At 34.7% G+C, this 13,942-nt stretch overlaps 1 protein-coding gene across 4 annotated transcripts; it reads left to right on the top strand.

The window, feature by feature from the left end:
* The first annotated feature begins 330 nt into the window (after positions 1-330).
* LOC112801568 (CSC1-like protein At1g69450) lies at positions 331-11,755 on the top strand. 4 transcript variants are annotated; one of them, XM_025844382.2, is made up of 11 exons: positions 331-500; positions 1,141-1,475; positions 1,657-1,812; positions 1,980-2,043; positions 2,484-2,693; positions 3,244-3,441; positions 3,563-3,861; positions 4,060-4,336; positions 5,072-5,347; positions 5,561-5,794; positions 6,153-7,077. In XM_025844382.2, the coding sequence occupies exons 2-11, from the start codon at positions 1,195-1,197 to the stop codon at positions 6,192-6,194; spliced, it is 2,037 nt and encodes a 678-aa protein (XP_025700167.1). In that variant the 5' UTR covers positions 331-500; positions 1,141-1,194; the 3' UTR covers positions 6,195-7,077. The 4 variants fall into 4 exon arrangements, with proteins under 4 accessions (XP_025700167.1, XP_072093334.1, XP_072093336.1 ...); XM_072237233.1 differs by lacking the exon at positions 6,153-7,077 and adding an exon at positions 11,396-11,755 and having other exon boundaries at positions 390-500; XM_072237235.1 differs by having other exon boundaries at positions 390-500; positions 6,147-7,077.
* The last annotated feature ends 2,187 nt before the right edge of the window (positions 11,756-13,942 follow it).

Here is a 13,942-nt window from a genome sequence, read left to right as displayed (position 1 = left end):
TCAATTTTGCTTGCCCTGCCCTAGAAAAAGGGAAAAGATGGGACCTAGACCAATTTGTATTCCTAAATATAGTTAAACAAAGGAAAAAAGTGTCCATATTTGTGATTAGGCCAACAAAATATTAGTGACTGACAGTTGCAAAGCAAACCATTTGTTGAGCGTTTGAGTCATTGACCATTTCAAGTTTCAACAACCTTTCAACTCATGACCAAAAACAAAAAAACCACCTTTCAACTGTACTCTCCACTTATTCCATCATAGGTATGGACGTATGTATTGGTCACTTTCACCTTTTGCCCTTTTTATTGAGTAAATGAGTACTGTTCTATTGCCATATTTTATTTGTAAATTAGAAATATAAAATGATAACCGAGCATTTTCATGATTTTAGTTATATTTGTTTTATTATATTGTCAAAACAGTTGTTGGCAGAATAGCTAGAACTTGGGAGACACATAAATGAATGCTCTTCTTGTTCACTTCAACTTCAAGAGGAACTGGTAAGCTTTCTCTTACTTCATCTCTTTCTCTGTTTCACTGTCTGCGCCCTCATATCCATTTTTCTTAAACCGATATTCTACTTTCTACTCATTATTAGTATAACTAGTTGCCGTACTTTGGGAATTTCTGAATGTGGGTGTCGTACTGTCTTAATACACATTGCATGTCAATGTCAATTTCAAAACTTTGTATTTGCATTTACTTTTTTTTTTTGGGGCTCTTTTGTGCAACTCAATTGTGGTTCTATGACCCCATTGTGTGCTTGGAGCTTGCTTAGTGATTTAATGCATACACTTACTTCAACTTACGATATAGCTTTTCTTTATATTCTTTTTAGTTTATAATCAAATAATCTAACCAAGATTGGATTAGTCTGAGTGGTAGGCAAGCTGGTCTGCATGATGTTCTTGAGTTTGTCTCCCACATGTGGAGAGGCAACTTCTCAGACATATTTTTCGGATTCTATTTTAAGTAACCGGTAATAAAATCTGTATGCAGGAGGAACAAAGAGGCTTCAAGTACTAGTGATTTAGACAAAGCATAATTTCATGACACACATTAGGTCTAATTGGTTATTTCCAAACTTAACTCAAATTTGAACATTCTTTGACTTTGCTTTTCCACTTATGTTTCTTGCAGAAGGCAGAGTCATAACTTTCTGGGTTCCTTAGCGATCTTGTTTCATTGGGAAACATGATTGTCTCTGCTCTGTTAACTTCTCTTGGGATCAACACTGCGCTCTGTGTGTTGTTCTTCATTCTGTATTCCATATTGAGGAAACAACCCAGCAATTATGAAGTTTATGTGCCGCGCCTTCTGGCCAAAGGAACTTCTAGGAGGCAAAGCCATTTCAACATGGAAAGACTAATACCTTCTCCAGGTTGGGTTGGAAAAGCTTGGAGGCTCTCTGAAGAGGAACTGTTATCTTTATCAGGCTTAGACGGTGTTGTGTTTATGTGCATTATAACATTCAGGTATATATTCTTTTAGGGAACCTGGAGCACTTAATAATTCTTTCAGGGAGTATGTAACCTTAACCTTAATCGGAACACAATTGATGTTGCAATAAACTACTCACACTTGAAATTCCAATGTTCTTTCGGCAATTAAAGTCATATCTTATTTAAATTGAGTTCTTGTGTTTCTTTGGCGCAGCTTGAAAATTTTTACCTTTGCTGGGATTATTGGGATCCTTGTCATTCTTCCAGTAAATTGTTGGGGAAGTAACCAACAAGATTTCGACATCACCAACTTCGCCAATAACTCCTTGGATGTGTTCACCATATCAAATGTAGACAATGGCTCTAACTGGTGAATACTACCTCAATACTTTTGTTGCCTTAATTGAGCTGTGGCCTTAGAGAACTGAACTTTATTTATAGAAGAGTTTATCTACTCTGCACTTATCTTTTCTTACTTTGCAATATGGTATTGGGATTTATGTGAGATTTATTGTCCTATTATCATTTTTATTTCAGGTTGTGGGTCCACTTCTCTGCTATATATCTTGTCACTGGATTCATTTGCTTGCTACTGTTTTATGTAAGTCCATGATCTCGTCGCTCATGGAAGTCTTCCCCATGGTTAGGTAGCATTTGGTTGTTGTTCCGACACAAACAAGATACAGACGTTAGAGACCAAAAGCTTAAAACCGTCACTGTCCTCATAGTTATAAGATAGTTTATATACTTTTGAAATATAGGGACAACATGACATGTCTCAAGGATGATTTTTTAAGTCAATTTTTGAACCTCCAAAATGCAGAGAAGCAAGAGACACATTTTAAGATGAATATGCAATGCATAAATATTTGTTATTTCTTTTGCTGGTATATAGAATATTAAAAAAGAAGAAAAAAGAAAAATAATAACATGATAATAGTTGTCTTATTCATTGATTGTTGTATGCAAGTTGATATAGTTTATCTGAGAAGCAACAGTTGAATTCATTACTCATTTGTCAACATTATTTTCAATTTTCAGGAATATAGATACATATCTTCAAGAAGAATTTCTTTTTTTTATTCATCCAAACCTCAGCCTCATCAGTTTACCATTTTGGCCCGCAGCACTCCTACTTACCCCGGTTGCAGCATCAGTGATAGTGTTGAGAACTTCTTTAAAGACCTTTATCCTTCTATATACCTGTCACATGTGGTTGTTCACCGCACAAGTAAAATCCGGACACTCTTGGTGAGTACCGCGTTGAGATTTTAGTTTTTGTAAATTTATATTTTATCTTCTTTAAGGGGTTCAAAATTTGTGGCTTTGATTCTGTTCTACTTATTTGGTCACTCAAGATTTTTTAGTATTTCCTAAGAATCATAGTATGGATAACATAAACTCGTATAATCAGCAACTTCAGGGAAATACAAAATTACTTATTACTCCTATATTCAGAGTACAATATTGAATAACTAATTAACAACTTTTTAATAATAGTAGGTAGTAACCTCAGAGACAGTTATAATCTGACTTTGAAGTTTACCATAATTGACTAAGTTATATAGATTTACTAAAATTTCTGTTGCCTTTATGCTTGTATAGAAATTATTGATTGAGATTTCATGTTTGGCCTAATTAGTGCTTCCCCTCTATGAAATGCTTGTTAACCTGTTAGCACACAGCCATAAGGTGAATGCTATGCTGTTGATCAAGCAAACTGCTTTTGCAGACTGTATTTCTTTTTAATCTCTAAGAATTATGGAACTCATTTGCATACCTTTCCCTTCGTTCAATGCAGAATGAATCCAAACAATTATATAAAAGGATTACTCGGTTACAGTCGGATTCGGATCCCACTCTGCCACAGCATAATTGTTGTGGCATTTTTGGACTTTGTGGACGGAAAAGTAATCTCCGAGAGCGTTACGAAAAGAAGTTAGAGGACATCGAGGAGAATGTAAGGTTGAAGCAGTCAAAGGTTTTATTGGCAGGAGAAGTATGTGCCAATCTCTCTGTTCTCATTTTTCTTTTATTTTTTTCTTCCAAAAATGAGATATAGTTTCATTCTTGATTTAAAGTACATTCTATTAATTTAAATCTGTTCTTATATATGCAAGGAAGCTCGAGCTGCCTTTGTGTTCTTCAAAACTCGTTTTGGAGCTGCAACTGCTTCCAGTTTGCAGCAGTCCATCAATCCCACCCTGTGGAATACTGAACTAGCTCCAGAACCTCATGATGTTTACTGGCCTTTCTTTTCCGAGTCGTTCATGCAAAGATGGATTTCTAAACTGGTCGTTGTAGCTGCAAGTATTCTTTTCACCATTTTATTCCTTATACCTGTTGTGTTTGTGCAAGGGCTTACCAACCTTAGTCAACTGGAAGTTTTATTTCCCTTCTTGACTACTATTCTGACAATGTAAGCTAAATTGTTGTCAAATATCTGCATATCGTTTCTAATTTTCATAACGGTCAATCTCATTCTAACTATTCTTTTGGTTAATAGTGATGCTATGTATTTTAAATTTGTTGACATCGCTAGTTTTAGCTTAATGTATTGTCTTCTCAATTTTATAAAGCTGAATTAGTTAGCCTTTGGTGAATCTTTATCTTTCAGAAAATTTGTGAGTCAAGTGATTACTGGATACCTTCCCAGCCTTATTCTCCAGTTGTTTCTGAAATTAGTGCCACCTGTTATGGAGTTCCTTTCCTCCATTCAAGGACACATCTCGCATAGTTCTATCGAATTGAGTGCAACTAAGAAAGTTCTGTGGTTCACAATATGGAATGTGATTTTTGCAACTGTGTTTTCGGGGTCAGTTCTATCTATGCTGTCTATTTTGCTTGATCCCAAGGGCATTCCTTCAAAGCTGGCTGCTGCAGTTCCTGCGCAGGTTGGACGATTTTTCTCCCAGTTGTAATGCAATCTTTTCGTCCTTATAGTTTTACTCGATTTTTAATTTGGTCCATAGCTTAGAAGTTTATAAGCAAGTTCTATATTGTACAAAAATTTTTAATCAGGCCTCTATATTTAAAACATTTTTAATCAAGTACTTATATGGTACAAATATTTTTCAATTAGGTTCCTCTGGTTTAAAACTTTTGTCATCATGCACCTGTATTAAATGATGATTTTTTTTTTCAGAATTTTCTTTTGCAATTAAAAGACTTGATCACAGAGTTCTTACTCTACTGGACTGAAAATATTTGTAGAGTATAGGAACTTGAGTAGAAATGTTTCAAGAATACAGACTTAATGAAATTTTTTATACAATAGAGACTTGACACAAGCTTTTAAATTTTAAGAAACTAATTAAGTTGGATAAAATTATAAGATCCTCCAGGATAATTTAATCTATATTCTAATATAAAATATCTGGTGCAAGTTGGGTAACATTTTCTTTTCAAATGTCAAAGTTTCACAAAACTATCCAAATTATTCCCATATGGTAAAACAACTAATGGTCTACACTCAAACCATGTTTCATGTTCCATAACTAATTTGATCTTAGCATGTCTTTCGTTGTCTGTTCATTATGACTTTTGAACAATATACAAGACATTACTGTCCTTAAAATTTTTTATTTTGTGGCTTTTAGGCAATTAACTAATTTTTTGTTTGATTGTAGGCATCATTTTTCATTGCTTATGTTGTCACAACAGGATGGACAAGTGTGTCATCAGAACTATTCCGTATAATCCCTCTGATTTTCAGTTTAATAAGAAGGCCTTTCACAAGTCCGAGTGATGAATTCGAAGAAGTCCCATCTATTCCATACCACAGGGATGTTCCAAGGATCCTTTTCTTTGGACTTCTTGGCATTATCTATTTCTTTCTGGCTCCACTGATTTTACCATTCCTATTGGCCTATCTGTGCCTGGCATACATCGTGTTCCGCAACCAGGTTTGCATTTCTTCAGTGTATATTCTGATATCTATCGAATTCTGGATTGGTTATTTGATTTTCCTCCATAAATAGTTTCTATAATGACTAATTTTATGCAAGGATCATTTTCTTTTGGTTTATTTGGGATCCTGAAAAGTTAAAGTAGTTTTTATATATGAAATTAGTATTCATATATGACTTGTACTGATCCTCTGTCTATATATGTCACAGTTTATGAATGTATATGCACCAAAGTATGAAACTGCTGGGAAATGTTGGCCGATCGTGCACAATTCAATGATATTTTCAATGGTACTCATGCACATCATTGCAGTGGGAATCTTTGCACTGAAAAGACTTCCCCTAGCGTCCACCTTGGTAGTTCCTCTTCCGATCCTCACGCTTCTCTTTAACGAGTACTGTCGGAAACGGTTCCTACCAATATTTGTCGCATATTCTGCAGAGGTAAATTTCAAATCTAGAAAGTGACTATTAGTCTCCAAAATTTTTTACAGTATATGTTAGAAGAGAGATTATTGGGAAGAATTATTGAGACAAAAACAACAACAACAAAGCCTTGTCCCACTAAGTGGGGTCGGCTACATGAATTAAACGACTGCTCTTTCATGTAGGAAGAATTATTGAGAATATTACATTAATTGAACAACCGATACAAGTAGTTGAGATCCTTCTTTTAAAAAGGTAGCTCAACTAATTGCACATGCAACTGTAACTAACTAGTCATGAAACAGATAACAGAAAACTAACTTCTTTCCATAAACTATCATGAATAAATAAGCTAATATCTCCTCTCAAGTTGCAGCATATACATCAATATAAGCCTAACTTGGCCATGAGAAACTGAAATTGAGGAGCATGTAAGGGCTTTGTTAAAATACCTGCTATTTGGTGCTTGCTTGGTGTATAGAGGAGCTTCACTGTCCTTCCCCCTGCCTTCTCTCATTTAAATGACAATCTATCTCCACATGTTTTGATTGCTAACGGAGAGCAGGGTTTGTGTCCATATTTATGGCCATATTGTTGTCAGAAAACAGCATAACTGAATCAATGTGGATGTTGACGAATTTAACGTGTCCAATGATCCACACTATTTCATATAAGGCATTAGCCATGGCGTGGCACTCAGATTTTGTGGAGCAACGATGGTTTGCTTCTTTGTCTTCCATGAAACTCTCTAATCCCCGAGAATATTCAATACCCAGTTGTGGAGCACCTGGGATCAATGCAACTCCCGCAATATGCATCAGCATATACCGAAATATTAAACTTGGAGCTTGCTGAGAAGAGTTGCCTTTGTCTCAGATCTACCTTATGGTATCTCAGCACTTGGTGGACAACATTCATCTCAAATGGGGAGTTCATGGATCTAGCATATGTTGGGCTTATTTGGTAATTGCAAAAGTGATGTCAGAACGAGAAATAATAAGGTAGATCAATTGGTCAATGAGCCTTCTGTAAACTGATGCATCTGGGAGATGCTCAGCTGCTGAATCTCTAAATTTCAAATTAGCATCCATGGGAATTATAGCAGGTTTGCAATCCAGGAAATTCGTGTCTTCTAGTAGTGAGTGTGTATTTCTTTTAGGAAAAGTAAATTCCCATCTTAGATCTTTCGGGTTTTAATCCTAGAAAAAACTTGAGATCGCCTAGTGTCTTGAGCTTGAACATATCTTTTCAACTTCTCTTGTACTTTGTTTACATTGGTAATGCTTACTGTCCAGCTATGACGATATCATCCACGTAGACTAGAAGAAAATTTGTGCTGTTGTGAATGAAAAATAATAACTCTTGCGTTGACTGAATCCTTGTTTAACTAGAGCAGAATGAAACTTGTTATACCACTATCTTGATGCCTGATGTGATTTGTATAGTGATCGAGTTAGTTTGCGAACCAGCCCTTGTTTCCTTCTTGAGCGTCCAAGAGGTAAATCCATGTATACTTCTTCAAAGAGGTCTGCATTTAAATGTCCAATTGAAGTAGGTTCCAATACTTTGCGGTTGCAGTGATGTGAACTCTAATAGTGGTGATTTTTGCCATGAATCTAAGACTCGGTTTGGTAAAACTTTTATTTTTCAAAAATAGTTTATTAACGATGGTTTTTTATTTTTAAATAAATAGTTTATTTCTTTTATTTACCCATATCGTAATTTGCAAGTAAATTACCAATTTAAGCATTATCATTTATTTCGTTTATAGTGTAAAAGAATCGATAATACACATATCTCGTTTACACTATAAACGAAATAAGATATATTTGTTAGACAAAGAAATTGGGTGCACACGAGGCATGTGTCGAAGCAGGGTTTCAACATATCTCCTTTACAATTTAAACGTGATACGAATGTTATCAACTTGTTTATACTGTAAACAAGATAAAGCCATACTAAAGTCGTTTATATTGTAAACGAGATATAGTATGATAAATTTAACTCAGCCATAAATGGATATGTAAGTAGTAGTCTTGGTCACAAGCAAATCACTTCTTCTTACCCTTTTTTCTTCTCTATTCTCTCAACAGGTTTAGTAAGAATGTCTGAATATATTTTCGTGAGTTTCTATCCTAATTGTCATATGAGATTGGGTAATGGTTAGTTTTCCTATCCTACTGTGTACTTGTTGATTAGGTTCTTTGTCAGAGTTGAAGAGCCTAATATTGACGAGTTTGGGTGATAATGGAACAAAGGAAGTTGGAAGAGTTGGATATATGTTGTTAGCACCGATGGGGAGTAGAGTATTTCGGTTTCATGTTTTTTGGTTGGATGGCAATGTGCATGTGAGATTGATGTTTGATGTCCATGGAAGAATCATGGCCCAACAAGTGATGGAGCTTTTTGCGGAGATTGGTGACGTAGGTGGTGATAGTTCTGGACACTCGAATTTTGTCTAAGATGACCCACCTCTTGTACCACCACCTTTACATTGTGCTAATCCAGCGAGACACATGAAGGTGGATTAGTGAGGAGTCGGATGAAAAATACATCACCGAGAGCAATGAAAGTGGTTCATATGGGGATGATGAGGAATTGTACTAGAGACCCCGGTCGGTGGAACAGTTGGAATCTTCTGCCTGCCCCAAAGCTAGTTCCGGAGTTGTCAGTTGTACCTAGCCACTATCACATGCTAAATCTTGACACGATGTATGAGAATATTCCGTTTTCCAATACGAGGGGAGATGATTACAACACAAAAGGTGGTGTGGAGTTTCGCATTAGACACAGATTTAAGAGCAGAGAGGCTGTCATGCTAGGTGTGAAGAATTATAACATTCGGAAGAATGCTGAATACAGGGTTGTCGAGTCTGATCGAGCAAAGTACCACGTGCATTGCAGGCAAGCTGCATCATGATGTCCTTGGAATCTTTGTGTTGCACTCCACCAGAATCTTGGATATTAGTAAGCCAGTTTATGATGTCTAAAGTTATACTATTATTATTGCTGAGCATGTGGAGGCCTAGCATCAAGGAGCTCGTTTACCCAATCCTACGTCGAGCGCTGGTACCATGTCTGAAAATCTCTCAAGCATCCACCCACTGGCTCTCCATTGGTGCATAACCCAAAGTGGTACGCGACATCCTGCAGAGTGATCGTGCACTTACTCTAAGGCAGTTGGAACGTGATCCTGCAGGAGCACTACAGAAGAGAATAAAAAATTAGAAAGCTTAGAGAAAATTTTGCAGCAGTTTGTTTCGTCATCAACACTTCAAATAGCGATTTCATGTTGAACAGGGGCCTTGAAATTCGGTTTACGATGAATGCAACAGTGAGGACACATTCTCCCCAAAAGGGATAGGTACTTGTGATTGAAAAAACAATCCACTTGCCACATTCAAAATATGTTGATGTTTTCTATCTACTAGAGTATTTTGTTGTGGTCTGTAAAGACAAGCAAATTGATGCAACACTCCTTTCTCTTGCAGGAATTCAACAATTACCAATTTGCTTGCATTTTCCAATCTCGTGCATTTATTTTTTGTGTTGAACTAAGTTTCAATTAGTAAGTAGAAATTCTTAAGAAAACCTGCAAGTTCAGATTTGTTATATAGCAAATAAATCCAACAAAATCTGGTCAAGTCATCAACTATGCTTAAGAAATATCACTTTCCATTATAGGTGGGGATGTACAAGGTCAAATGACATGGTTTTGATGGTCAAAAAGTGTTTTCTGAATTTCGCTAAAGGACATATTTTTCAATTGAACCTTTGTGCTATTGGTAATGACAAGCATGACTGAAATGAGAATGCCAAGGAACATAATTACACAAATTGCATTGACTCTTTGTGTGACTTAACAAGGAATCTTTGGGAGGGAGAAGTAATTCTGACTTCAGCATGTATAATCCACTTTGCAACTCACCCTTTCCAAGCTTCTTCAAGGAGCTGTCATGTATATCAAAGAAAGTAGAGCTAATTGTGACTGTAATTGAGGTAGTTCTTAGAAAAGAACAATCCAATAATAGATTTACATAGAACTGAGGAACATACAATACATTGCGCAATGTAATGTTAGGGTTTAGGGTGACAATACCAATGAGTCTCCCACCGAAATTATCACATTAGGTAGAGACACTAAATTTCTTTGAGGTGTGAACGGAGGAAATATATCTAAATCACATGCAATATGTGTGGTGATGGAAATGACATTGATGAGTTTAAAACTATCAAATATCTAGCAATTTAATGGAACATTTAACATTAACATTGACATTGAGAGTCGCATATGGTACCTATTAGAGTTGCTACTTCAGTTGAGTCTATTAGTGGGTATGCCTTGTATGATTGATTGTTGAGCAACGCTAAGAGTTGCTGAACTTGTGTTAATTCAGACTTAGATTGTTGCTCGAATCTTGGATCTGTTGTGATGTGGTTTATTGACTCTTTGATTCCCCTTCCTCTGCTACAACGACTTGTCTTTCTTTTATCATGCTCTGCCTCTTCCGTAGCTTGTAGGTGCATTGTGATTTCTTGCAAAGAAAATTGCTTGATTTGATGTTGATGAGGCTTCAATGGATCATGCTTCTCTTCTTGGACCACAACAGAGGGGTACCTTGTTAATATCTGGCAAGGGTTCCATGGATCGTGCTTCCCTTCTTTGATAAATGATATTAGCTTAATTCTTCCCCCCCCCCCCCCCCCCCCCTCTTCTAAAAAAAAAAGCAACCGTCCAAAAAAAAAAAATAAAGTATTAAATATTTTTTCAAATTTGTCATTTACAAATTATAATGTCCAGCCAACTAGCTATAGCTCATATAGCATAGTCTCTCCATACTCACATCAAAATTGGAGTTTTATTCCTAACTTTGGAGAAAAAAGAAAAAAAAAAACTATAATGCCCAAATTACAGTGGAATTTAATTTGATCACAGTCAAACAAAAGCTATGAAATGTGGGTCCCCCTTTTGCTTCAAATGCAACAAAGCTTAGAGGAAATTGATGCTCCAAAATACGTGTCTAGTCTAGAGTTATGATACGGTAGTTTCATTAGGTGTGGATGAAGTTCTCCCCCAGCAGTGTAGAATTTTTTCCTTGTTAAAAAGAAAAAGGAAGGAAGGAGTTTTGGTTGCAGAGTTATTAAATTTTTTGGGCAGAATTATTGAGAAGATTGCATTAATCGAACAACTAATAGGCTGAGGTCCTCCTTTTATACAAGGCTGCTCAACTAATTGCACATGCAACTATAACTAACTTTGAATAAAACAGATAACATGAACTAACTTCTTAATTACGTCCTATAAATTATCTTGAATAAATAAGCTCACATAAATTCAAAAGAAAGCAACAATTTTGTAGCTATGTTTTGGTAAATGTCTCATGATAGAAAATGTAAAGACATTTCTAGATTAGGCAAGTGTCCCCAGGTAGAGACATTTCATCTCTTTTTTATATTTATATCATCCTCCAAACAATTTTTTCTCTCCTAGTATATCCCTGTATATTTCTATCTCGAATCTTGTGGGATTTAGAAAACAGGGCTTAAAAGAACATAAGATTGTTGCATGTTGCATTCAATCCATTAGTTATGATTGCGATTTGTGTTTATGTTAAGCAGAGTTTGATAAAGAAGGATAGGGAAGACGAGAACGATGCCACAATGACCTTGTTTTATGACGGATTGGTAAACGCTTACAAAGACCCTGCGTTACTTCCAACTCAGTACTCATCAAACAGTGGCGATCTTCGCAGTGCCCTCATATCGGAAGCTTAATGCCGAGCCACAATATTTTCGTAGTATCTTATAGTGGTTTATTTAATCATTTGTGTTTATTCTTCCCCTCATTCATGTTTCAAGAGCTAAGGAATGCATTTGTAATGTTAGAGAACACTCGAATTTGAATATAGCCGTTTTTTCTCTGTGCATTGGTTTTTAGTGCCAACGGGAAAAGCAATCTTTGGTTTCGAGAAAAACAAATTGCACCAAGAAAATTCCGCCGTTGTAAAATCATTTACGACTCTCAACATTTTTATTTTCAAAATCATTTTTCTCTTAAGAAAATCTTAAAACGATAAACATATTATCTTTCTGTTTAAGATTATGATGAGTTCAAACTAATTAGTACTTGTAAAATTAGTGCCTATAAACTATAACTCAAACAATATGTATCTTGATAATTCTTGTTATTAAAGAATTGATATAGATTGAATTCGTTATCAATTTTCTAGATTACTACTAAACTCTTATAAATTTGCATAACATCAGGTGTTTTTAAAAAGTAAACTCACTTTAAGTAGGTAAGTTTTATGGTGGCGTGCTATTAAGTGGCTAAAGGTGGCTAAAGTCTAACCGACCAATATTATAATGACATGTAGCAAAGAGAATCTCTCCATTAAGTGAATTAATGTTGTACCTCTATTTTTTTTTTTGTCGGAAGATTGGACAACCCCCAATCCTAAGTACCCCAATAGATTGGACAACCCCCAATGCTAGGTACACATGTTGACCTCTACTTAAACACAGTAAGTATGAGTAGATTACTCCAAGGATATTTGGGAGATTTTCCCGACCAATAACTTTTTTCTGTTACGTGGGCCTAGTATGGATGGATCAAAATATGAAATGAAAAATTTGGTTGGCTGTTTCAAAAAAAAAAAATATAGTATTTGAAAATGCAATCTCATTTAATAGATACTATTGTATAATAATATGAAATTTCATTCATTATTTTTAAAAAGGATAAATATTTTTTGTTCTAAAAAGAATTATTTATATGAAATCCGTAAAAATGCAAACATACCTTTTTAATAAATCTTTGTTTAGGAATAAATTTGTTTAAGTCACTTATGATTTATATTAATTTTTTTAATGAGTAATTTACTCTCTTGGTTTATTATAAGATTGAAAAATCTCTTTAAATACGAAATTTAACGGTATTAAATTATTTCATTAAGAATTAATTTGAAATAGATTGAAATGACCTTGTAGTATTAATTGAATTCAATTTCAACAAGATTAAGAGTTTATTTGGGTGGGTTATTAAAATAATTAATTTTTTTAAAGATCTTTTAAAATAATTTGATATTTAAATATTTTATGTAAAAACTTATTTTTTTATTTATCAATTATGTTTAATTACAATAATGTAAAAGTACTTATTTATATATTTATTATGTTAAAAGTATTATTTTAAGTAAAAAATATTTAAAAAAAATAAATTATTATGATAAAAAAATGTAAATCATAATGATGAGTAACGTTTAAATTCAATCCAAAATGTATTCAAGTATACAATCAGTGGTGTGAATCATTAAAACAAATTTAAAATTTAACACCAACTTTACTAACAATTTATATTTCTATTGACTCATAAAAATACAATATAAAAACAAACAAAAGCCAAAACTTATTATTCATAACTTTATTTCATCAGTGTTAGGAATTCTTCACTAAATAATTCCATCATATTTTATTTAACGATGATTAATTCACTATATATTTATTTAGTAAAGAAGAAAATATCCTTTGTAAGCTATATAATTGCAATTAAAAATATGATTTAATACTAAAAATAATGACATACACTTCTAATTAATTTCTCAGATAAATAACATCTCTTTTTTTTTATAATGTCATATTCATCTTAGTGGTTGAATAATTTGGTTATGGATTAATTATTGATGTTTTAATTAAAAATAGGTACAATGAGTGTATTTATAAGTTGGTAAACATGTCGGATAGAGGTTCCAACATGCGGGAGACGTGTTGCATGCAGCATGTTGGAGGTGTGATTGCCACCTGGCAAACTCTGGTTTGCTTGGGACTGCAACACGTGGGGGTCGTGTTACACGTGGGTTCCTCTCATTGGCTGATGAAGCAACACATGGAGGACGTGATGTGTCAGCACATGGAAGGCGTGTTGTCACGTGTCTCACTCTGGTTGGTAGGTGATCCAACACGTGGAGGGCATACTGAGTGATCCCCTTTATATAAGGCAAAGCTCGGTACCATTTTTATTGCGAAGAAGAGTGTTCTTTGATTGTATTGTTAGTATAATAGAGGATACCGCAAACTTGGTAGTGCATCGCAATGGTGAGATTATATACAGAATACTTATGAGAGAGTGAGGTTTGTGTGTCAGAATTCGTTTTCGTTTGTGGTTCC

This window comes from Arachis hypogaea, chromosome 5 (assembly GCF_003086295.3).
Source record: "Arachis hypogaea cultivar Tifrunner chromosome 5, arahy.Tifrunner.gnm2.J5K5, whole genome shotgun sequence".
In the NCBI taxonomy this organism is placed as follows: Eukaryota; Viridiplantae; Streptophyta; class Magnoliopsida; order Fabales; family Fabaceae; genus Arachis; species Arachis hypogaea.
The sequence above is the reverse complement of the archived record's forward strand: the minus strand, read 5'-3'. Positions and strand labels throughout refer to the sequence as shown.

Bases quoted from the DNA above. Each gene is read 5' to 3' on its own strand.
- LOC112801568 (XM_072237233.1), top strand. From the start codon at position 1,195: ATGATTGTCTCTGCTCTGTTAACTTCTCTTGGGATCAACACTGCGCTC. The intron at 1,476-1,656 runs GTATATATTCTT...TCTTTGGCGCAG, and splicing joins ATGTGCATTATAACATTCAG to CTTGAAAATTTTTACCTTTG. The intron at 3,862-4,059 runs GTAAGCTAAATT...TTTATCTTTCAG, and splicing joins TTGACTACTATTCTGACAAT to AAAATTTGTGAGTCAAGTGA.